Source organism: Callithrix jacchus, chromosome 1 (genome assembly GCF_049354715.1).
Source record: "Callithrix jacchus isolate 240 chromosome 1, calJac240_pri, whole genome shotgun sequence".
In the NCBI taxonomy this organism is placed as follows: domain Eukaryota; kingdom Metazoa; phylum Chordata; class Mammalia; order Primates; family Cebidae; genus Callithrix; species Callithrix jacchus.
The window spans coordinates 188,240,270-188,265,968 of record NC_133502.1 but is presented as its reverse complement, the minus strand read 5'-3'; the positions used below and the strand labels follow the sequence as shown (position 1 = coordinate 188,265,968).

Genomic DNA, 25,699 nt, shown 5'->3' with positions numbered 1-25,699 from the left:
GCAGGGGACATGGACCGGGCATCCATCTGCCCCTCACTGCTCAGCATCCCATACTCCACCATGGTGGGGATTTTAATGGGTTACTTTGCAAGTTTGGGGACCCACTTTCAATTTCTGGGGTTGGAATAACAGCTGGCAGATGCCAAGCCTTCTTACCTGAGCTCATTGAAAGTTCCGTGTCACCTGTTTTTATGGGTGAGACTGCATTTTAAAATGGTTATGTCAGAGTATGCTGCCAGAAGTGCTGGTGGGAAATGCATGGAAAGATCCAGAACTTGTTTTGCCAGGAGCTGGGAGATGCGGCCAAGAGAAAATGGATCTGACCCCACCTCCCAGTGCTATGAGGAGTCCAGCACACACAGAGTCCATCCACAGAGAAGCCCCAACACCAGAGTTGCTCCCCAACTTGCCCACACTCCCTGCAGAGCCTGGTCAGTTTTCCTTCTGGAAAAGGAACCCAGAGGCTGTGCCCCGCCCCAGCATTAGAGCGCCTGCTGTGTGTCAGTCTGGGGGGGTGGAGGTCAGTGTTCTCACCCTGTGGGTGGACTCTAGGCCCAGCTGTCCTGTGCAGAAGGGAGGGGCTCTCTCTGCCAAGTGGTGAGGGCATCAAACGGGGAGCTCAAACTCTGCCAGGGGTTACAGGAGGATTGGAGCTGGGCCTCAGAGGAAGAGTAAAGGGGCTGTGCAGATGAGAACAGGAGTCCCAGGAGGAGGAGCCAGCAGGAGCCAGGGCATAGAGGCAGGGATGTGGGCATGGGGATGAGTGAGTCCTGGTGCTGCCTGCAGGGGAGCCTGCCTGACCATCTTCAGGCCCTCCAATGCTGGCCTGGGCTGTCACTCACAATTTTGACAATTTTCAAACTTCCCTTCATACCTGTCAGTTCCAAGAAAGGGCCCTGTCAGAACTGTCCCAGGTGGAGGTCACAGTCAGTGGCCACTAGGCTTGTCCTCAGGAAGGTGGAGGCCCAAAGCCCCACGGGTCTCACTCAGGTGTGAGTTGTTCTTCATGGAGTCAGGCTGGCCGGCGTCCCTGAGCAGGATGGGGATGGGGTTGTCAGTACCTGTGTCCCCAGGAGAAGAGACATGGACACCCTGACTGCAACAGGGGGCTCAGAGGTCCTTTGACCCAGGTCCCAGGATGCTGGGGGTCAAAGGAGGCAGCAGCCCTTGAAAAATGGGGTGCAAGGCTCTAACTGACCTGGGTATCCTGCAGGGTGGTCATGAATAAAACCTCCAGAAATTCCAGCCTTTTAAGAATGTTAGTATTGGCCAGGCACAGTGGCTCATGCCTATAATCTCAGCATTTTGAGAGGCTGAGGTGGGCGGATCATCTGAGGTCAGGAGTTTGAGACCAGCCCGGCCAGCATGGGGAAACCCTATCTCTACTAAAAATACAAAAATTAGTCAGGTGTGGTGGCGGGTGCCTGTAATCCCAGCTACTCAGGAGGCTGAGGCAGGAGAATTGCTAGAACCCAAGGGGTGGAGGTTGCAGTGAACCGAGATCCCAACACTTTGCTTTAGCCTGGGCAAAAGAGCAAAACTCTGTCTAAAAAAAAAATGTTAGCATTAGTAATTCTTGCAAAGACTATTTTATTTGTTCAGACTAATGCGTGAGGGTGCCCAAGACACAGTGGTGGCTCCTGGCACCTGGACACCTCCCCCGACCCAGAGAGAGGCAGGCTGGGCTTGGGTTTTGTATTTTTGAAAATTCATGAAACCCCAAATTAAAAAAAAGAAAAAGGAAAAAAAGAAACCCCCAAATTATAAGATTTTGTTAGTCTTGAAACAGGCCCCGAGGCTGTGGTCCTGCTGGACGCACGGCAGGTGTGTCTACTGCAGGAACGCCCGGAGGAAGTCATTGTAGGAGATTTTTGAAGACAGCGTCTTGTCGTAATACTCCAGAATATGGAAGAATTCCTCTTCTGAGAGGTTGATGCCGTACTGTCTCAGGACCTGGAAGTCAGAGAAAAGGGGCCTCTGAGGCTTGTCTTGGCCCCAGGTTATGGAGGCATAACCTACATGTGCCTCTGGGTCTGAAACAGGAGGAGACATGGGGCTACCCTTGGGGGCTGCTTCCTGTTTGGGCAGAGGTTGAGAGGGCACAGAAAGAGAGAGCACTCACAGATGGGAGGGTAATTCAAAAGTAGGGTTGGGGACTGGGTGGATGTGTCCCCCAGCCCCCTTCCTGGCAGCCTGCCTCCAAAACCTAGGGCCAAGACAAGCCTCAGTGTGCCTGAGGGGCTGAAGGCTGGTCAGCATGTTTAGAAAAGGTTGATGGTCAGAGAGGTGGGGACTCATGGGGAGACCTGGCCATGTGGCCGTAACTTAGGGCGGGGCCTCAGGGTGCACCCAGGCAGAGGAGGGCAGGGCCAGTGGGTGCAGAGTGCAGAGAATTGCTGTGATGAGTCGGTAACACAGCCTGAAGCACAGCCTGCTGTGGTAAAGCAAAGACTGACTGCCCCTTCCTCTTCAGTTACAGAGCCTGACTTTCTCCCAGGCTCCTGTGTGTCCAGCTAACCAGGAATATGTCTCAGCGTCTCCTGCAGCTAGGTAAGTTCTAGCCAGAGAAGCTAAGTACGAATGTTACGCGGAACATCTGGGAAGCCTCATTTAAAGGAGAGGGCCATGCCCTTTTTCTCTCCTCTTTTTCCACCTGCTGCCTGGAATATGGCTATAATGCAGGAGCTCCAGCAGCCACCTTGGACCATGAGGTTGGCTTGAGGAAGAAAGCCAGCAGCTGGGGACAGCAGAGCAAAAATGTGGTCCCTGATGATTGTCCAGCCACCACACCAGCTCTGTACTCCCTACCCCTGGACTTCCTTTCTGTGGGAGCAAAATAAACTTTCACCTTGTTTAAGCGGCTGTTATTTTTTTCTCCTATTATATGATGCTGAAACAAATCCTGACAGACCCTCGTAATAAATAAATAAGGTCGTCCATTTCCTATCCACACTTGTGTTATAATTTGTTTGTAGGAGGAGCCTGGAAAGCTCAGCTAGACGGCCCAGAGGTCCCACAGGGCAGAGGTCAGCGGGCCTGGCTGCAGGTCCAAGGTAGAAAAGGAAGAAAAGGAAGCTGAGCCTGGTGTCTGAGACAGCCCCGCAGTTACACCATCTGACCTGCAACCATGCCGGAATTCCTGGAAAGTTGCCAGAAGGGAATGACAGAACCTGCCCTATTTCCTGCCTGTCTTTGCATGGAGGATAAGGGAGAATCCCTGACTGTGATTCCTACTTGACCCCGAAGGAAAGAGGAACAGGCATGTGGATTGGAAAACCACTGCTGGGTGTTTGCGAGGCAATGGGGGTGGGACACAGTGGGGGGGGCACCGAGGGACGTTGGGACAGATGCACAATGGTGGGGCCCCACTATGCACTGCAAGGGCAGAGCTCACTTTGCAGGCCCAACATAGGTCAGAGATGCTCTTCAGAGCCTGCAGGAGAGCCCAGATGTGGGGTGAAGGCTTGCAGCAGCAGCAGCAGGAGCAGTGGTGGCAGTGCCTTAAGGGACCTGGGCTCAGGCCACAGTGGCACGGAGCATCCATGCAGTGCTCCAGAAACTTTTGGGAAGGAGAACTTGGGGTCTGCAGGTGAGAAGCAAGTGGACTCAGGCCTTGATCACTTGGGGGTCCCAGGGAAGTGAGATCTGAGACAGCCAGGTCACATTAGGCCTTCAGCAGGGGGTGGAGGGCCCCCCCCAACCCCGTTGGAAGTTTCTGGCCACTGGCATTTGGCAGCTGCTCGCTGCAGAGGCACTGGGCGCAGAGCTGGGCTCACCGTCCTGAAATCTGCCACGCTGAGCAGCCCCGTTCCAGCCTCGTCATAGCTTTTGAATGTGCGCCGCATTGGCCTCCAGCAGTGCACAATTTTGGGCTGAATACGCAGTAGAGCAGAGTAAAAAGAAGAGGTCTCAGCGCCGGCTTCTTTCTAAACACAAGACAAGAAGGGGTGAGGAAGGAGCTTCTGAATGGGAGAGTTGAGGTGGGCTCCTCCTTGCCTCTGCCACACCCAGCCCTGCTCCAGCTTCAACCCCCCCACCTGCTCCACTGGCTCCTGATCTAGGATGGAACCTGCCAGCAGAACTCATGACAAAGATGCGCACCGGCCCTCTGACCATGACGAGTCAGTGTGTGGGCTGTTTAAAAACATGTATTAATCAGCCATCTCATTTACACCTCCCCCACTGGCAACCGGAAAGAAGGCAGGTCTCTACTCCACGTCACAGACTGGCAGATGGAGGTTCAGGGAGGTAAAGTGACGTAGGCTTCGACCCCAACACACTTCAGGCCACACCACCTCCCAGGGAATGCAAGGAGACGGCCGGGCAGATATGGGCCAATTTCAAAATAGTTTGAGGAAAAAAAGAGATTTCAGGCTGGGTCTTCTAGCAGGTTATTATAACGAACAGTGTTACAAAAAATTCACAAGGTTGTAATTCTATCTAGTAATTAGACAGTACACTAACTACACTGTGATGACTTCATTTAGGTGCCATTAGATTGAAAGCAAGATATTTGAGCATGATTCAGTCCCAACGTGTTTGAATATCACAGAGGTGAATGGTAGGCAACAATGGGTAACATGTTTTGGGAAAGTTGAATTTTAACACGACACTACATGAGACAGAGGAGCTCAGGGTTAAGCTGCTTTCATTTTTTTAAACATCATTTAGCACCTATGACCTGAGTTTCCCAGGTACCCATGGCTTCATGAGCTGCCAATTTGCCAATCAGCTGATCCACAGGTAGGGGAGAGAGAGTGAGGCTCACCTGCCTTCCCACACCTAGTTTTTATCACAGGGAAGGAGGACCAGCCCAGCCAGAGCCCCACCTGTGACCCGCCTTGCAGGGAGCAGCAGCACCCACGCTGCCTTCTCCCAAGGATGTATTTCTGCTGCCTGTTGTGGTGGAGAAGGCTCCCAAATCACTAGAAAAGGATGGCACCCTTGTAGCTTCTCTGCAGGGAGATATTTGACCTGACTGCCACACTTAGGCGGTGGCGGCTGTGGCAGCTGCCAGAGGAAACAAGGGCTGTGACCAGGACCATGTCAGGGGCCCACTCTTTCCTGGAAAGTGTGTGGCAGCTTCTGAATCCATGCCAGTCTGGTGCTGGGATTTGAGGAGGGGGTGGTGGGGGAACTCTTCTGAACCACAGAGTGGTGCCTTGGGAGAGTTGAGGGGAGAGCAGTCTCTGTGGCCTGACCTGCAGCACCTGGCATGACCCTACTCTAACCCCAGCCTTGCAGGGTCGCTGAGAATGCAGCTGGAAGATGGGGGCTGGGGTGGCCTCTTCACTGGCGAGGGCTCAGAAGGGGACACTGGTGTGCTCTTGAGCAGAGGTCCATGCGCCTCCTACCATGCCTTAGAGTCCTGTAGATCTCCAGAAGGAGAAACGGAGGCCGAGAGAGGTGGAGGAAGGCTGGAGTGGACAGAAGCCTTGCAAGCCATATGTCTCCATGTTCTCACGTTCTTGGCTCCGGTGAAGATGGAATGAGGACAGTCTTTTCTCTGTGCACAGAAGAACTGAGCTGGCAGAACTGTCTTAAATCTTTTTTTTTTTTTTTTCTAAACTTGATCTAAGCTTTTAGTACCAGCTCCTGTCTGTCTAAACTAGAAGCTAGGCTAAAATGGAAACTGACTTTGCACAAAATTGCAAATCTAGCTGTGAAAAAACTTTCTGCATGGCCTCTGCTTAACTGTGGCTGGATTAACACACTCCCCATTCCCTAGAGTCCCACACTGTGGCCCAGGCAGGTGGAGCCCTTGGGTGGGGTGAGTGGGGGCGGGGCCAGGTGGGAGTGGGGCCATGTGGAGGCGGGGCCAGGGCTGTCAGCCCCACACTCCTGGTCCCTCCAGCCGAGTCATAAGGTGGTCGGAATTGGCTGTTTGTTCCCCACATCGACAGCACCAGATGTACTGGTACTTGTTATTTAATTCAACGTAACTCAATTCAACAGTAATTCAGTATTAAAAACATTTTTTTTGGTGTGTTTTGGAAGGGCTGGAGCAATTGCTGTGATTGCACTGGGTGTGGGTTTCAGTTAAGGAATTATAAGTGGTTGAGAATAAAAGGTAAAAAATTCAGAAGAACTGTACCCTCCAGCTTCTCTTGAAGTGGCTTTAGGTTTTCATTCCTCTTCAAAGGAACAGAAAGAAAATTGTAGACAATGCATGGTGAATATAGTTTATGCCAAGAAAGATGACAAGGGACTCCAGCCGTCACACACACTCTGGTCTAAAACAGCTGGTGGGTGAAGACCCTTTCAGCTCCAGCGTTGACTGGTGCTATGACCCATCCACCCCTCACTTTGCCTTTCGGGTTAACTGACCAGGCACAGCCCCCAGGGTGCTGCATGAGGCCTTGGTCACACAGATGCCTGGGAAGAGCCACCAAAACCAGGTGTCTGCCACCCAGAGAGCTGGAAAACCTGGGATCCCGGCTACTGGTTCCCATGCTGGGGTCTCTGGAACCTTATAGGTTTCCAAAAGGAGAGGAAGAAAATCTTAAATTACTTCCAAGAAAGTAAATTTCTGAGCTGTTTGTAAATATCTGCAAAGCCTGGTAGAGGCCTTGTCTTTACCACAGCCCTTGCCTCCCAGGTACGAGGCCCCCGCACACAGGGGCTTTGGGCCCCTTCCACAGACTGTGGCTGTCTCATGCTGATCTGACAATTGCCTGAGCCTGTTTAAGTAACGGAGGAAATGGGGGGCCTAAGGATTGCTCATGTATCACATGCACACAGAGAGCATCGGAGTAGGGTCTATGGAGAGGTGACAGCAAGGCCGGGGACATTTCACAGAAGAGTCCTGGCTGGCAGCAGGGCTGGACTGGGCTCTGGCCCCCTACAGTCTCTGAGTCCACCTTTTCTGTGAAGCTTGGTGATGCACAAATGCAACAGATTAAGAAAAACGAGGCTGGATGTGGCGGCTCATGCCTGTAACCTCAACACTCTGGGAAGCTGAGGTGGGTGGACTGCTTGATCCCAGGAGTTGGAGACCAGCCTGGGCAACATGGCAAATCCCTGTGATACGGTTTGCCTCTGCGTCCCCACCCAAATCTCATCTCGAATTGGAATCCCCAGCTGTCATGGGAGGGACCATCGGGGAGGTTCCCCATGTTGTTCTTGTGAGACTGAATAAGTTCTCAAGAGAGCTGATCGTTTTAAAAGTGTTTGGCACTTCCCACTTCTCTCTCTCTCTCTCACCTGCTGCCATGTAAGAAGTACTTGCCTCTCTTTCACCTTCTGCCATGATTGTAAATTTCCTAAGCCTCCCCAGCCTCGTGGAACTGTGAGTCAATTAAACCTCTTTCTTTTATAAATTACCCAGTCTCAGGTAGTGTCTTTGTAGCAGTGTGAAAATGGATTCATCTCCACAAAAATACAAAAATTAGCTTGTGCCTGTGGTCCTAGCTACTTGGGATGCTGAAGCAGGAGGATCAGCTAAGCGTGGGATTTTGAGGGTGTGGTGAACCGTGAACCACTGTACTCCAGCCTGGGCAACAGAGTGAGACCCTGTCTTGAAAAATATCAAAATAAAAAAAATGCAAGTGCGGCTTTACACCTGGCCCCAAGTTTTCTGCGGATGGGCAACGTACCATTTTGTGTGCGTTCTGGATTTTCATTCTCTGCATCAGTGAGGTTTCCTTTGCTTTTAGCAGGAGGATACAGCTCTGAATGAAGTCGCAGTATGCAAATTTCCCATTGTTCTTTAAGTCGTATTTTATAATGAGCTGCTGACACTCCTCTTTGCTTATGTCCAGGTTGAATTTCTCCACAAGAGCTACAGACAAGAATGGCAGTTCAATTGGTGGTGATTCATTCATTCATTCATTCATTCATTCATTCATTCTTCACTCATTCATTCAACACTTGCTGAGGCACCTTCTCTGCTTCAGGCCCTGCTTGGTCCTCACATCAGAGAACTCACGATTGATGGCTGGTCATACACGGAGACAGACATGCGACAAACTAAGTGCCACAGGGAGGGGGACCCCTAGTCCCACTGGCCCACACTGTCCTTGGTTTGCATGGTCACAACTTATGGACAGAGACTATGGGAGCTATGACCAAAGTGCAGAGAGGGAGGTGAGGGGACGTTCCCCACCAAGACAGGGCAGAGCCAGAGCAGGGGAAGTTTCCCTGAGCTGGCAGGCAGTGACCCCGGCCAAGGGTGGGCTGTGGAGAGGGAATTCAGACTCGGCCCTATGACCAAGTATTTCCTAACTGGGCACCAGAGACAGGCTCTCTAGCATCTGTTATGCCATGCAAATTCATGCTTTAAGTTTCCATCCCAGTGAGGGTCTAAAACATATAAAACTTATTCTGCCTACAGGAACTACCACCCTCAGGAGACAACAGCTGTGCAGCCTCAGGGGCTGAGTCCAGCCTTCTGATGGGGCTCATGTGGATGCCCCATGGGGAGTGTTGCTGGTGGCCAAGAGGCTGGCCCACCAGAACCTCCGAACAGCAAGGATCGCCCCACCCTTGGCACTTGTCCTCATGCTGCATTCTCCTGCCAGTTGCAAAGACAACACTTCTCTGTAAGTAACACCTCATAATTGAAGGAGGCTTATGTAGTCAGATTTAAGTTTCCTAGACTAGACTTTGCTTTGACGTCCTGAAAAAGCAGAGTGTCAGGGAGCAGAATGCCATGTGAGTTGTTGAGGCAAATGAGGGAAGCCAGCCGAAGCAGACTCCATGTCAACGACACCTGCATGCCAAGCCAGGCCAAGAGAGGCTGCTGCACGTTCTACAAACAGAGATTTCTTTGCCCTTGCACAGAGGGAAGCAGCAGCAGGCATGGTGCCCGCAAGGACACAGCAGGGGCCCACGGAACCCCAAGGAATTGGCCATACATGCCTCTGATGCTCTGACTCACAGAAGGCCATCAGCACTGATAAGAAAATACAGAATGACTTTTGGAAAGTAACTGGCTTTTTTATAATATTGAATTTTGGATGCGTGACTAACATCTGACACGCCTATAATAATAACTGCATGGGGGCTTAAATGAGTTACTGTTTAAACAGAAAAAGCCAGCAATAGCAATAAGGACAGTAACACAGTGAAGGTTTATCACTCTCAAAAATCAAAGAATTAACTAAAAGAACAGGGGAACTCCAATGTGTATGACAATCAACACGATGTTTTGGCTTCAGCAAAACATGTTACAGTCAATCGGTGTAACAACATTGAATATTACTGACCTCAGATTTTTTTAAACGTAATTTTGAAGTGTTTTTTTAAAATAAGCTCTAACTTAAAGAGCTTACACCTGGTTTAATTTGTGCATTTAAAAGCCATAATTACGATAAAAGTAATTTATATTAATATTGGAGGATCTGAAGGAAAACATTTTCCTTTAAAAGGGGTCTATTAGTCACGTATAAGCAGAGCTAAAAAGCCAAGGAGTGACATGGTCAGATGTATTTTCTGGTAACGTAAAATGTTGCATAAACAAGGTGTAACTGGGCTGGGTGTGTTGACTCACACCTATAATCCCAGCACTTTGGGAGGCTGAGGTGGGCAGATCACTTGAGATCAGGAGTTTGAGACCAGCCTGGCCAACATGGTGAAATCCTGTCTCTACCAAAAAATACAAAAATAGGTAGGCATGGTGATGCATACCCGTAAATCCCAGCTACTTGGGAGGCTGAAGTGGGAGATTGCTTGATTCCTGGAGACAGAGGTTGCAGAGAGCTGAGACCCTGTTTCAAAAACAAACAAACCCCAAACAACAAAACCACAAAACCCCCAAAACCAAGATGCAACAGTTACTGGAAGTATAAATCCCACTGATTTAATTTTAAAAGCTTATCAAAGGGATACATGCTGAAAAACAAAACAACATCTAAGAGTGGATGTTGATGGGAATGGAGCCCCAGGAGCATCCCTGCTTCATCCTGCCCTCCTCCACCTTCTCCATCTCCTTCAGCGGTCAGAGCCTGAGAACATTTACACTCTGCCCAGGGTGGCAACCATGCCTGTGATTTTCAAAGCTCAGAGTTAGTGCAGCGCTGACTTTACATGCAGATGGAACCCTGCTGGGAGGGGCAGGTGGTCGGAATCCTCCTCCCTGGGGACCTTTGATTAGTGAGCTGTGCAGCCCACCCAGAATTTCCCATTTCCCGTTCTACTGCTCCCTGGCCTCCACCCAGGGTGGGCTGTGGCTTTGTGCCCAGTGGGAACAGCCCCTTGCCACAGGGGCTGACGACGGATTGCCAAGGGGATAGACTCAAAACGAACCCAGGAACTCGGAGGTGTTGATGTCCCCCTGTCTGCCCACATCCTTCGCCTTGCATTCTTTCAGGAGCTCTCGCCAGCAGCCCTGGATTCTCTTCCGGAGCCTGCTCTCTATGGGATCACAGTTCTGCAAGGGTGGAGTGCCCGGGATTGTGGCGGTGTTCGCTGGAGTCTAGCAGGGAAGAAAAGAAAAGGCTCTTTTCACTTAAGATGTAAAACAGAAGCCATGAAAAATACCTCAATATTTAGATCCTCAAGGTTTAGAGGATCACAATTTTAGAGGCAGAATCAGCCCAGAAATAAAATGAAGAATCAGACATAGGTGGTAATTTTACTAGGTAGCTTTTATTTCCATTGGTGGGCTATATGTACCTGTGCCAAGCCATAATAACCAAAATAATTTTGGAAATAAATATGTAAGCCAAGGTTCAAATCTATACAGATGTGATGTTAAAACATACTTCTGGGGTGTGTGTGTGAGAGAAAAGTGATGATGGCACATATTTCACTAGCGGCAGACTCTTATCCAAGAAAGGGATTTACTTGTCATGGGCACGAGACATCCAATCCATAAACATTCACAGAATATCTGTTATTTTGACATTATGTGGACCAAGTAAGGGGCTGTTCTTTGCTTTATTGTATTTTCCATTTAAAAACAAGAGAGTGGGCTGGGCGTCATGGCTTACACCTGTAATCCCAGCACAAAATAGGTGGATCATTTGAGGCCGGGAGTTCCAGACCAGCGTGGCCAACATGGTGAAACCCCAGCTCTACTAAAAATACAAAAATTAACCAGGCATGGTGGTACATGCCTGTAATCCCAGCTACTCAGGAGGCTGAGGCAGGAGAACTGCTTGAACCCAGGAGGTGGAGGTTGCAGTGAGTCAAGATCGTGCCATTGCACTCTAGCCTGGGCGATACAGTGAGACTCTGTCTCAAAAAAAAAAAAAAAAAAAAAAAAGGAGTGGATTTAATTTAGCCCAGGTTTTTCGCCTTCTTCCAGTTGCTCAGGTGGAACCCTTAGAAGTCTTCCTTGACTCTCCTGCTCCCTCTCCATCCCACATCTGATCCCATCTGATCCCTCAGGAAATCCTGTTGACTCTACCTTGAAAATATTTCCAGAGTCTCACCCATCCCAAGCCACCATTGCCTTTGCTAGACCTCCTCACTGACCCCCAGCCTCAGCACCAGAGTGGTCTTTAAAGAGTCCTACAGACTACGTCGCTTTGCTGCTTAAAAACACGCAAAGTCTCCATGCCCCTTGAATGAATGCCAAAGTCCTCATCATGGCCTCCAGCCCTCTGGTCTCCTACTGCTCCTATAACAGATTTCCATGAATTTAGTGGTTTAAAACAACATCAGTTTATTATGTTACAGTTCTAGAGGTCAGCGGTCTGAACTGGGGCTCACTGAGCTAAAATCAAGGTATCCAGAGGCTCAAGGGGAGAATCCATTTTCTTGCCTTTTCAGTTTCCAGAGGCTTCCCACACTCCTTGGCTTGTGGCCCCTTCCTCTCTCTTCAAAGCCAGCAGCATGAGGTGGATCACATTAGCGATCAGCATTAGCATCAGATGGCATCTCTCTAGCCCTGAGCCTTCTGCCTCGGGATTCCCAGTTAAAGACCCACATGATTACTGTGAGCCCACCTGTGTACTCCAGGATAATCTCCCCAAGGCCAGCTGATTAGCAACTTCAGTTCTGTTTGCAACCTTAATTTCCCCTGCCATGTGAGACAACATAGTCACAGCTTCCAAGGATTAGGACACAGGGATCTTTGGGGTGCTTCTGACCCCTCTCCTTCTGCTCTACTTCCTGCCTTTTAACATAATAAATACTTCTGCTTACTGCTTTCTTGCCTGTCATCCCCTGAAAGAACATAAACTCTACAAGAGCAGGAACCTTAGTTCATCCTCAGCTGTAGAAAATACCCAGCACACAGTAGGTCTGCAAAAAACTTGTGTGGAGTTAATGAAAATGGAATAGCCAAGGTCATGCACAGTGATGGTGGCTTTATGTGCATGGCATGGCATTCTCTCAACCACCCTGTCCTGGTGATGTTGCCATCCCTTTCTGCAGATAAGAAAAGAGCCTTGGTGAGCCTGGGCACCTTCCTCCCTCCCAAACCTGGGGTGGCTCAGCCAGGGCTCTAGGCTGTGCAGTTTGATAGGCCTGGGCTCAAAATCAGGTTCGCTCCACATCTGAGGAACCAAGATCACGTGAAAAAGCCTCTTAGAGCCTCACTGTGTTCAACTGGAAAATGGGTATAACTTGCCTCAAGGGACTGCAGCCTGCAGTTGACCATAGGGCCTTGCCTTCTGTGCAGAGATGCCGGCAGCATCATCGCACTGCGCCAGGTGCTGCCTGCTCCCTTTCCCACCTTGCACCTGCTCATGCCTCCTTTTCATCCCACTCTTCTGCTGTTCCTATCCCCACATCTTCCCCTCCCCGGGAATGGGTGCTAAGGACCCGCCCCAGTGGACTCCTTGCCTGTGGAGTCCACCCCAGGTTCACCTGGCTTCTCAGCCACCCAACCCCTGGGCGACACCAGTCCCCATCCCAGTGGGATTTGTGGATGTGGCGTGAGGTGGCCTGGGACACTTGGAAGAATGGAGAACTCACACAGCGGTGACTCCGAGACTTTGACCCTGGTCTCAGCTCCCGAGTGGGTGATGAGAGGGCAGATCTGGTGCTTTCCGAGATGTCAGGGACACTGCTCCCTCTCTGGGCTGTGCCCGAGTCGCCCAAGGCCATTGGTGTGGCTGGTGTCTCAGAACTGAACCTGCTCAGGAAGTCCGGGCATTTCAGTCTCCCCTTGGCATTGACTGGCATCTCGTTCCAGAGTCTGTCAAACTGGAGAAGGAGCAGAAGTCATTTCCCAGGTGCCAGTGCAAACACAGGCAGCGTGGCACCTGTGCCAGCGAGAAGTGGGGGTGGGGGCGGCCTCGAGGGAGGTGAGCGCTCATGTGACTGGTAGGGGTCCGGGGCCCACATCAAGAAGAAAATTAAAAAAATGAAACGCCCACTTGGCTTTGCTCGGCAGAGGCCTCCAGAAGACTGGGAAAGCAAAGGCAAGAGGGTTATTCATGGCTTCGGCAGGACATTTTTTAATTGAATTGGGCCCTCAGTGAGCACTTTAAGGCCATTAAATCTTGTGATTAGTCACAGTGCCTGCGCTGCAGTGTATTTGAACATTTGGGAGAAAATGCAGATCAGAGCCCCCACCCACCTTCATCCCAGGAAAGCCCAGTCAGACTCGTTTCTCACCCTTCCAGGCACACCTGAGTTCTGCAAACAGCTCACCAGGTGATGCCGCCCTCAGCCTCTGCATTTGCATCCACGATTTATTTCACCCCAAGGGCAAAAAAAGTCTTCTCACAAGGTGAAAGGGAGGCCCTTGGAAAACCAGGGGGCGGTTTATGGCTTTGTATTTTTGCTGTCTGATGCCAGAGACTGTATCAAAACCACACACCATGCAGATAGAACAAAATGACTCAATGCATCCTAAACAAGCCACTGCTGGTGACTGGAGGGCTTTTAGGGAGCCAAGAAGAAGGGTAACTCTTTTCAATTTGATTTTTGTACAGCCCCCAAAGCCCAAGGGAGTCCCAGCCTCCAGCACAGCTGATGGAGAGACAGCCTTCAGAGAGGCGAGGGGAGGCTCAGACCCGGTCCCTTCCTTCCCATCCCGTGCTTTCCCCTGGAAGCCTGGGCTCTGCTAGAAACTGAGTTGCTTCTGGGTCTCCACTGGGGTTTTCCAAAGCAAATTAGAAGTGACCATCTTGGGCATGATTTGAATTCTCAGGGAAGAAGCAGGGGTGCAGGAGTGGGGATGGGGGTGCAAAGGCAAAGTCTATAAGCTTTAGTTTGGGACAAGATTCTCAATTTGTCTTTTTACTTTTTATTTAGAAATAATTATATATTTGCAGGAGGTGACAAGGACAGTACAGCGAGGTCCCTACGCTCTTTCTGCAGTTTCTCCCAACGCTCTTATTTGAAAACACCAGAACCAGGAGGTGGGCATGGGTGGAGTGTGGGTGTGGTCTGACATCATTTTACTATACCTGTAGATTTATGTGGATTGCATGCTGCCCAATGAGGAAAAACTATTCTGTGGAGAAGTGAGGGGACCTTGAGGATATGACCGCAGTGTCTCAGACCTCACTGGCGCCAAGTGCAGTAACCTGCCAGACAGGAATCAGCTTTGCCACTTCCGTGTCCTCCAGGACCGTTGGCCAAAACCACTGGGCAGACAGCCCCCATTGACACCCACGTGGTGCCGAAATCACCTCTGCAGGTGACCTCTCCCCCATGGCCTGGAAGCTCCCTGCAGGGTCCTCTGAATATCAGCTTTAAGTGTCAAACATCAGGCAAAGGGGCAGGCATACAGCAGGTGCTCAATACATGTTTGCTCATTGGCTGAAGTTCCTAAGAGACTCACATGGTCAGACCCAGGGGATGGACCTTTCAAGGTGAGAGCAGTGGAAGGTGTGGAACCTTGTTCTGACCCCTCCTCCTGAGGCCCTCTCACGGAGCAGAAGAGGACGAGCTCCATAGGGGAAGACCTGGCAGGCTCGTGCCCTCCTGTTGAGCTGGACACAGAACTGAGGAGAAGGAAGATCATGCTGTGAAGGATAAACACCCAGGGAGGTCAGTGTGCTGACAGATGCTGTGAAAATCAAGCTTGGTGGGAGACGATTCCAGGGCTCCCAAGGACAACCCAAGGACCTCCTCTTCTAACAGGGTGGCTGGGGCTGGCCAACTCCTTAAATAAATTCTGTGGTGCAGGCTGGGTGCGATGGCTCATGCCTGTAATCCCAGCACCTTAAGAGGCTGAGGTGGGCAGCTCACCTGAGGTCAGGAGTTTGAGACCAGACTGACCAACATGGTGAAACCCCATCTCTACTAAAAATACAAAAATTAGCTGGCCCTGGTGGTGGGAGTCTGTAAGCCCAGCTACTCAAGAGGCTGCGGCAGGAGAATAGTTTGAAACTAGGAGGTGGAGGGATCAGTGAGCCAAAACCGTGCCACTGCACTCCAGCCTGGGTGACAGAGGGTGACTCCATCTCCAAAAAAAAGAAAAAAAGAAATAATTCAGTGGTGCAAAGGAGGCCATGAGAGACCACAGGAATCCTATTTTCATCCTATTTTAACTGAAGGGCCTCAGAATAGGAGGGTGGAGGAGGTATCACCAGAGGAAATAGCCCCAGTCCGCACTTGGCCTCCGGTCTCCATGGAGCTACCTAGAACGCCAATGGGCCAGCAGCACCAGGACGGGGGCTGGCAGGCACCATGAGGCTGGGCAGACTCTGGGGAGACTGGATTCCAAAAACTGCCAGACAGTGAGCTTGACATGAAATGTGGATATAGACGCTACTGGACTGTGAAAGCACCAAAAGCAAGTGAGTTTCACATCAGTGTGGCAAGGTCCGAGCATGCTGAATCGTCCCGTCTCCTTGAACCACCAGCTGAACACTGAGAAAGACACCACCATGGGTTCCGACTCAGCTTATGATGCAGAAAAGCGGCAAGACAGGGCTGCTTGTCTTCAACAGGGACCAGCCAGGCCACCTGCAGCAGCAGTACTTCCTCTGAGCCCACGAGCCATGGTCACAGGGAGCCAAGGGGAGGGACAGAATTCCAGAGCCCCAGGCTCCAAGGAGAGCCAGACAGGCTACCAGCTCTCACCCCCCACAAAGTGTGGGAAGAAGTGGTGGCAGCTGCCAAGGAGGGTAGGAAGAGGTCAGTTCATCTTGGAACAATCCTGAAGGCCATATGCAGACTGATGTGTCAGTCTAGGACAGCTGTGGGGCCCAGGAACAAGGGCCGCTCACACCTGCCCCCAGCCCTCCTCCTCACACCCCCGCTGGTACTCTGCATCCACCTGCAAGCCTGAGGTGAGACAGTGTGTGTGGGGCCACTTCTCTAGAACCCCACATAGGAGGCAGAAGCCTTATGCTGCTGGGGAAACCCACCCAACCCTCTGCCTCTTGGATGGGGTTAGGAGCCCATCCTTCTTCCACTGGGAACCCAGCCCAGGCTCTGCGGGAGGGGAAGGACCAACATCCCTGCAGAATGGGCAGACACCTCTAGGGCCCAGGGTCTGCTCCTCTACAAAGCAGAGGTCTGAGGGGATGGGCCCAATAGCCATGGAGACAGGAGGCAGAGTGGGCTGCCCTGGAGGGGCTGGATGGGACCTGGGCAGTGAGAAGGCTCCACCCGAGGCCCAGAGGTGCAGGATGCCCCCACCCCAGCACAGGCCAAGACAGCGAGAGAGGGAAACAGACCCCTCTCGGGCACTGATGTGAGCCCAGGGTGGTGCAGGAATGCTGAGAAGACCCTGTGGTGGCCCATCCTGCACAGAGCCCACAGATCTCTCTTCTGGTGTCTCCTAGTTCTAGACATTTATCTCTCCAACCTTCACCTCTGTGTCTTCACCTCTCCTCCTGGAGACCAGCTATGTGCCCACCCACCACTTTTACCCTATCCTTCATCTCAGCCCTCACCTCCCTCCTGAATGAAGCTTGGACCCCACACGGCTACGTCCTCACTCTCACTGTTCCCTCCCCAGCCTTCCCCTGAGCTTACTGGCAAAGCTGCTGTAACTGCCAGACATGCCCACCACCCTTCCCCCATAAATGTCCCTTGCTGCTCTCTGCGGCAGCCCCTCAGTGCCATTTCCTCTTCCTACATATCCACTACGGTCCTCTCACTCTCAGCTGATAATCTTACCCTGTATTTCACAGAGAAAACACACATTACATCAAACTGACTGCATCTATGCTCCCGCCCCATAGCTACAGGAGGAGGTCTCAGCTGCTATTCAGGCCACCCTCCTCGTGTCTCTGGATACGCTCCTATCTAGTCTGCCTTCTCGAACTACAGAGGCTGGGCAGCTGAAAGCTACTGTGCCCATTTTCCTCTATAGCAGACACAACTGCCTGCAAAGTGGAAAGAAGGGATGAGCCCCGGTGGTGATCAGCTTTTCTGTTCTGCTTGGCGGCGGAGCTGTTCAGTCCCATCCCCTTAGCACCACAGGGGCTGAGCTCTGCTGGGAGGCAGTGGCAGTGGGTTTCTTCTGGAAGAACCTCCTGGTGGGGTTGGGTTTCTCTTGGCTGCCACATTCTTGGATGTGGGGACATCCTCCCTGGTTCTCTAGCCCTTCCAGAGCGTCTGTAAGATCCTAATATCCTTCAAAAAAACTCTTTCTGCTTGAACTTGCCTGGGTAAATCCTGCAACCTGCTATGAAGAATGCTGAACAGCACAGAAAGCAACAAAAAAGTCTCCAGGTAAATCAGATCAAAAAGATACTCAGATCATGTCTGAATTCAGACGTGAAACAGACATGGTTATGTCTGCGTCAGTGGTGTCTTGTTCAGTGGTCAGACTGCATGCTTTCTGGCCACAGTGCAATACAAACAGAAACTGATCATACAATATCCTATGTCTGGAAAGCGAAAATCTCACTTCTAAGTAGTTTATGGTTTCAAGAGATCCTAGGCACTGTGGCAGCCTAGATATTCTAACAAGTCTCCATTCACAAAACGCCCAGTTGATGGATACGTATTTTTAAAAACATACTTTTCAATTCATTGCAGAGTTCACAAGGAAGTACAGCAAATCATTAAGGGCCAGGAAAGCTGCTAACCCCAAAGACAGGTGAAGAAAAACCTGAAAGCCAGCTCACAAAAGCTAATCCTGGGAGGCCAGGGTTTTGGGAATTGATGGTGCTCAGGGGTTGGGAGACTGAGGCACAAACCTGGAGATCCTGGCGTAATGAGCCAGGTTACCTAATGGGCTGTATCTTCAGTGCAAGGCTGGGTGAGGAAACCTGGCACGGCTCTGAGCTCCAGGCTGGGCAGAGACCGGCAGCTCATGGCCTGGAGTCTATGAAACCGTTTTGGTTTCTCCATCATGGAGTCTCAAGGTGGAGAAACTGAAGCAGTGTCGGGCTGGCGGCATCCTTGGCACTTGGAAGAAGCAAACTCTAATCATCTGTGTAGAAAACCATCCTCAGTCCAGGCCCTTCGGGATTCCCCCAGACTAAATTCAGCCAAATGTAAGCTCTTCATGAGGTAAAAACCACTAAACACATGAAGAGGCAAGCCACCATCAACAGGAGTTGGCAAAAACAAGCTCAGACAGATTTAGACTTCAGATTCTGGAATTATTAGCTAAAGAATATAAGAGGATTATATGTAAAATAGTTAAAGAAGCAGACATGTGTATTCAAATGAAGGAAAAGCGATGCATAAAATAGCTAAAGGAGGAAACGCTGGTATTAAAATCAGCAAGGAGGAGGAGAACATCAGAACTGACAAGTCAGATTTTTTTCATTTCAATAGACACGTAGAATTCCTTGAAATGTAAAATAAAGTCATTGAAAAATTTTAAAACATACAATGTATAGATTAAGCACCAGATGAGACACAGTTGAGGAGAGAGCTAAAGAACTTGAAGACAGAGTCAAACAGTCCTTGTCAAACCTAAGCAGGCAAGAGCCACGTGGCGGGTTTGCGAACACGTGGTTTGGCGGGTCCCACTCACAGTTTCAGATTCAGGAGATGTCTTTGGCAGAACACAAAGATGTGACCTTAAAAGCAGTTATCAGTGGGAGCCAGAAGATGGTGGAATGATATTTTTTAAGAATTGAGAGGAAATCACTGTCGATATAAAATTCTCTACCCAGAAAAGTTACCTTTTGAAAATATGGTCAAATAAAGATATTTTCAGGACAGGTGTGGTGGCTCATGCTTGTAATCCCAGCACTTTGGGAGGACAAGGCAGGCAGATCACCTGAGGTCAGGAGTTTGAGACCAGCTTGGCCAACATGGTGAAACTCTGTCTCTACTAAAAATACAAGAAAATTAGCCAGGTGTGGTAGTGCATGCCTCCAGCTACTCAGGAGGCTGAGGCAGGAGAATCACTTGAACCCAGGAGGCAGAGGTTGCGGTGAGCCGAGATCACACCATTGCACTCCAGTGTGGGTGGCAGAGCGAGACACTGTCTCAAAAAATAAATAAAATAAAATAAAATAATATACCCAGAAAAGTTACCTTTTAAAAATGTGGTCAAAAAAAGATATTTTCAGATAAAAACTGAGCAAGTTGAAGAGCATAACTAAAGGAAATACTTCACAGAGAAAGAAAATGATCTCAGAAGAAAGGTCTAAGGTGTGAAGAGTGAAGAAGGTGACAGCAAATAAATACTCACTGTATAAAACAGTCTAATGATTAATTTGTGGAGAAAAAACAACATAGATCTAAAACAACAAATAATAATGAAATGAAACCTAGGGGAAAATCAGAGTGATGGCAACTTAATATCCTGTGTCCTGTACCACTTAATATCATGTCCTGAGCTCACGAGGAAGTACAGGAAATCACTACGGCCGGGAAAGCTGCTAACCCTAAAGGCAGGTAGATGAAACCTCGGAAGCCAATCTGCAAAAGAGAACAACGAAAAGGCTGCTGAACTTTGGACTTTGTTTTGTTACATATGATCCAATTTCAAGGACCATAACCGCCTGCTGATTAAAAGAATAGAAATAAGTATATAATTCCCAAACCAGTAGTTGGAAAAAGGAATTTTAAAAAGCTCGATCTGGCCGGGTGCAGTGGCTCATGCCTGTAATCCCCGCACTTTGGGAAGCCGAGGTAGGTGAATCACTTGAGCTCAGGAGTTTGAGACCAGCCTGGCCAAAACTGCAAAACCCAGTCTCTACAAAAAAACAAAAAACAAACAAACCACAAAAATAAGCTGAGCGGGGTGGTGTGAACCTGTAGTCCCAGCTACTCGGGAGACTGAGGTGGGAGGAGAGTCTGAGCCTGAGAAGTTGAGGCTGTGGTGAGCTGCGATCATGCTGCTGCACTCAGGCCTGGCTCATAAAACAAACAAACAAATAAAAGCCATAATCCAAAATAAGATACTAGGATTTTTAAAACAATATAAAAGAGACAAGCACTAAATGGAAAGCATATTGGATGACAGAAGTAAATCCACACATATCAGTAGTCACAGTAAACAAAATGGATCAAACATCCATATAAATAAATGAGATTATTAGATTGTATTTTTTAAAAATCCAGCCGGTTGAGATGGCTCATGTCTATAATCCCAGCACTTTGGGATTAGGCAGAGGCACGCGAATCACTTGAGGTGATGGCCAACATGGTGAAACCCCGTCTCTACTAAAAATAAGGTGATGCTTGTCTATAATCTCAGCTACTCGGTAGGCTGAGGCAGGAGAATCGTTTGAGCCGGGAGGTGGAGGTTTCAGTGAACTGAGATTGCCCCATTTGTATTATATGCATATAAAACGCAAGTCACAAAAAGGACAAAGATTTTTTTTTTAAGTTGGAAATAGATATACTAAGCAAGTATTAAATTTATGAAAGCTGGGCTAATATCACATAAAATAGACTTTAAGCCATAAACTACTTTCCAGGCATAAAGAGGGCAGTTTTATAATGATTAAAGGGTCAATTCAAGGCCAGGCGTGGTGGCTCACACCTGTAATCCCAGCACTTTGGGAAGCCAAGGCAGGCAGATCACTTGAGGTCAGGAGTTGGAGACCAGCCTGGCCAACAAGGTGAAACCCTGTCTCTACTAAAAATACAAAAATGAGCTGGGCATGGTGGTGTGCATCTGTAGTCCCAGCTAGTCGGGAGGCTGAGGCAGGAGAATCGCTTGAACCCGGGAGGTGGAAGTTGCAGTGAAGCAAGATTGCGCCACTGCATTCCAGCCTGGCGCTGGCGATGGAGCAAGACTTTGTTTCAGGAAAAAAAAAAAAAAGAAAAAATGACCACACATCAGATCTCAAGATATTTCCAAGAACTGATGTCACTCAGCTTATATTCTCTGATTAAAATGGAGTTAATTGGTAAATTAATAACTTCAAAAATCCATTTATTTGGAAACAAGAGAGCACTTCTAACGTCTTATGGATCAAAGAAGGACTCAAAATGGAAATAAAAACTATGGAGAACCGAATTATAATTTTAAAACTACATATCAAAACTTGGATGCAGCTAAAGTGGTAATTAGAAGGAAATATATACTTTTAAATGCTCATTAAGAAAAGAAGAACAGCTGAAATCAGAAAGCTTTGTCTAACTTAAATGAAAGCAGAAGAATAATAAAAATAAGAGCAGAGATTAATAGAAAATTAATATCAACTAAATCAAACATTGATAATTTGAAAAGACTAACAAAATAGGCAAGTTCTGGCAAGATTAAGCCAGGAGAAAAATAATATTAGAAAGGAAAAATAAGGTATAACTATGATTCAGTAGAGATTAAAAAGGTAAGAGGACGCATTAATAATGTTATGCTAACAAATTTGAAAACTTGGAGAAAATGGATAGATTCCACTTTCATTTGACAGAAAAGGAAAAAGAAAATGTATCTCAGGTGTATTAAAACGTAAAGTGAAAACTTAAAAACCTGTAGCAGAGAAGATAGGTTAATTTTTTTTTTTTGAGATGGAGTTTCCCTTTGTTGCCCAGGCTGCAGTGCAGTGGCATGATCTCAGCTCACTGCAACCTCTGCCTCCCAGGTTCAAGCAATTCTGCCTCAGCCTCCCAAGTAGCGGAGATTACAGGTGTGCACCACCATGCCTGGCCAATTTTTGTATTTTTAGTAGAGACAGAGTTTCACCATGTTGGCCAGGCTGATCTCGAACTGCTGACTTCAGGTGATCCGTCCACCTCGGCCTCCCAAAGTGCTGGGATTACAGGTGTGAGCTACCATGCCTGGCCAGGTTAATATTTTTGATACCTTGGGATAGGTAAGGCTCTCTTAACCAGAGCACCAAGTGGAAACTGGCAATAAATAGATGGATATGTTTGGTTACACGAATTCAACTAATGTGTTTTTTTCCTCTTCCATCAAAGGACACACATACGTAGTGACAAAGGATCCAAACCTCAGATGACTCCAGGTTCTCCTCCCACGTGATCAGTGGCTGCTCAGTTGCTTTTTCTGGTTTCTCCCCATCTCCCCGGCTTTCCAACACCAGGAAGACCCAGAACTCAGCCCCGTCCCAGCTGCACCCCTGCCCTCTGGCCACTCTTCATGCATGGGACCTCCAGGGCTTCTCTTCTAGGCTTCAGCCCTGGCCACCCACCTCCTGCTCCACGTCTTCCCTTGCACACCCAGCTGTGGGGCTCTCAACCCATCAGCCATGATGCCAATTCCATCCTCACTTCTCCCACAGCACTCCGCCTCCTCTCTCCATCCAGTCTTATCTTTGCTCCCCTTTTCTCTTCCACACCCCACATCATAAGCACATTCTGTGGGCTCCAACTCTGGGACATTCGTGATCCCATCTCTTCCTATCACCTTCCTTGCCCTGGGATCATCCCCAGGGGCTGCTCTCCCTGCCTGCTCTGCCCTCTTCCCACCGCCATGCCATGGTCCACATAGTAGCCAGAGTAATGCTGTTTAAAGCTGAAGTCAATTGCCCCAACAGACAACCCTTAGACTCAGGGCCCCAGGCCCCTCTTATCTTGGTGAATAAAAGGAAAGCTCCTGCCTTGGGCTCACAGCCTACCTGGTCCAGTTCCCTGCTCTGACCCCAGCCCACACCGCCCGACCCCTCCACGGTGCTGGCTTCTTATTCCTTAGCCTCCTGCCACGTCGCCTGGCCATGTACCATGCTGCTGCCAGGAACCTCTGCTCCTGGCTTCCCCCTTCCTGGCCGCCAGGTCTCTACCCCTGCCTGCCACCTTCTCAGGGCATCTTCCCTGACTACCCTACTCACAAGTGCACCCCTCCCCAGCTTGCTATCCCATCCTGCTTTCCTGCCTTCTCTCCCCTGCAGCATTTATCAACCTAAACGCACTAGGCATTTCAGTATTTTGTTCCCTGTCTGAATATCTCTGCTAGAATGGAGGCTCAACAAGGAAAAGGTCTGTCCGTCTGCGGCTGGCAGCAGCTCAAACCAGCACTCACATGGCTTCTGCTTCCCTGCTGCCTCTGCCTGTGCTGCTGTCCCCTGTCCCTCTCTCTCTCTCTCTCTTTTGAGACAGAGTCTTGCTCTGTGCCAGACTGGAGTGCAGTGGCATGATTTTGGCTCATGCCAACCATCCTGCTGCCAGCAACCTCTGCCTCCTGGTTCAAGTGATTCCACTGCCTCAGTCTCCAGAGTAGCTGGGACTACAGGTGCCTGCCACCATGCCTGGCTAATTTTTTGTATTTTAGTAGAGATGTGGTTTCACCATGTTAGCTTGGATGGTCTCGATCTCCTGACCTCATGATCCGCCCGCCTTGGCCTCCCAAAGTGCTGGGATTATAGATGTGAGCCGCTGCACCTGGCCTCCTGTCTATTCTTAAGAGGCAACTCCCACAAAACCAACACCCTGTCCTCAAGGAAACCAACCCTACCCTTCTGTCTGCTATGCCCTCTCATTCTACCTAACGCCCCATCAGAGCAGGGAGGAGCATGTCATGACCTCAGTAATACCCACCTGGCATTTGGTGTGTCTCCTCCTCCCTGGCTGTGAACTCAAAGGAGGCAGGGCAGGGCCCCCCTGAGGTGGCCCCAGGGTGCAGCATCACGACCCTGTTGCTGTGGGCCCCCCAAACCTGGATGCATGCTGCCTTTGTGCGCAAGACAGATGGCCATGTGCCTCAGAACGTGCATGAGTATCCCAGGGGGCTTGGCTGGACGACGCACACTCAAGATCAGGGGGTCAAGGAGTGAGGGGGTGTGAGGGGTGACATGGGGGTGTGGTCAGGAAGGGCTTCCCTCTGCATGAAGTCAGGAAGGAGGAGTAGGTGTTGAAAGGTACAGGGGCAGGGCTTGGCAGAGGCAGCAGCAAGCTGAGGCGGGGGAGGCTGAAATGCCTGGAAGAGCCTGGGGGAGGACCGTGCATCCCCATCTCACAGAGGAGGACACAAGCTCAGAGAGGCTGGGCAACTCCTCCAGGGTCACACAGCTGGATCAGAGCAGAAGCAGGACTGACACCTAAGTCTGCCTGCCTGAAGGATTGTTTTGTTTTCTGTAAGCATCACTCTCACTTCCTAGGGGCATCTGTTTCAGAAATACCACATCTAAAATGTTCAGAAAGCCGGGCACAGCAGCTCAGGCCTGTAATCTCAACACTTTGGGAGGCTGAGGTGGGTGGATCACCTGAGGTCAGGTGTTGGAGACCAGCCTGACCAATATGGTGAAACCCTGTATCTACTAAAAATACAAAAATTAGCTGGGTATAGTGGTAGGCACCTGTAGTCCCAGCTACTCGGGAGGCTGAGACAGGAGAATTGCTTGAACTTGGGAGGCGGAGGTTGCAGTGAGCCACCACTGCACTCCAGCTTGCAAGTCAGAGCGAGACTCCTTCTCAAAAAGAAAAAAGTTCAGAAACGTTTAGCGGTTCCTTTCCCTAATATATCTGCATATTAAAAGTCCTCAAACAATCACTGTGGGCTGATCTAAATTGCTTTGCAAAAAGAGGCTCTTGCTGTGGGTCTATTGTCTTAAGCAATACCCAAGGAGACCTAGTTCCAACCGACAGCCTTTTATCACATGCTTTCTGCAGAGCCACGAAGACCCAGCCGTTCCCCACTCATCTGCTCTGAAAGTAGCTCTCCTTTCCCGAAGGTTAATTGCACCAAAAGGTTTCAAATGATGTGTCACTTTCCCCACTTACAGAGCTTGACAAGTCAGGAAAACTGCCCCTTTATGTTCGTGACTGTTAGATTTTTTTTTTAAGTAGGAGATTAAGTTTTTATAATGTAGATAAACCAAGTCATGAAATATGGAGTTAAGTCTAATTTAATATGGTTGAACCGTCCCGGCATCTTCTGTGAGCACTTTCAAATAATGGCATGAGGGTCTAGACATGTTAAGAGTACAAATGACTCCCAAGTTACACTTTACCAGGAATCTCGCCTTTGACCAAAGTCCCTGGCAAAGTAACTCATGCAAGGAGAAAACACATGGATCTCTGGGCTTTAGCTGTATATCAGCCCATCCAGGAGCATCTGTCCCTAGTATAGCACAGTCTTTGCTAATCATCCCCTGATGTATTAGATTGGTGCAAAAATAATTGCACTTTTTTTGCCTTTGAAAGTAATGGCAATTACATTACTTTCAACAGCAAAAACTGCAATTACTTTTGCAGCAACCTAATATTCATGCCAGAATTTGAGGTTCTTGATGACGACGACTGTATTGGAGACATGTCATCTTTTTTCTATCTATCTATCTATCTATCTATCTATCTATCTATCTATCTATCTATTTTGAGAAGGAGTCTCACTCTGTTGCCCAGGCTGGACTGCAGTGGCGCAGTCTTGACTCACTGTAACCTCCACCTCCTAGGTTCAAGTGATTCTCCTGCCTCAGCCTCCCGAGTAGCTGGGATTACAGGTGCCTACCACCATGCCTGGCTAATTTTTTGTATTTTTAAAAGAGACAGGGTTTCACCATGTTGGCCAGGCTGGTCTCGAACC

At 49.4% G+C, this 25,699-nt stretch overlaps 1 protein-coding gene across 26 annotated transcripts in view; it reads right to left on the bottom strand.

Annotated features, from left to right (window-relative positions):
• Positions 1-1,573: 1,573 nt before the first annotated feature.
• The window catches only part of EFCAB6 (EF-hand calcium binding domain 6), a 304,726-nt gene continuing 280,600 nt past the window's right edge, over positions 1,574-25,699 (bottom strand). For 24 of the 26 annotated variants that reach the window (XM_017964036.4, XM_035265359.3, XM_035265349.3 and 21 more), the window contains 5 exons: positions 12,865-13,095; positions 10,246-10,414; positions 7,596-7,780; positions 3,777-3,926; positions 1,574-1,953 (listed from right to left, as the gene is read on the bottom strand). In XM_017964036.4, coding sequence (XP_017819525.4) covers positions 1,831-1,953; positions 3,777-3,926; positions 7,596-7,780; positions 10,246-10,414; positions 12,865-13,095 — 858 coding nt within the window. In that variant the 3' untranslated portion in view covers positions 1,574-1,830. Of the gene's footprint in view, positions 1,954-3,776; positions 3,927-5,354; positions 5,507-7,595; positions 7,781-10,245; positions 10,415-12,864; positions 13,096-25,699 lie in introns of those variants that run through there. The other 2 variants (XM_035265341.3, XM_078333471.1) reach the window with 2 other exon arrangements.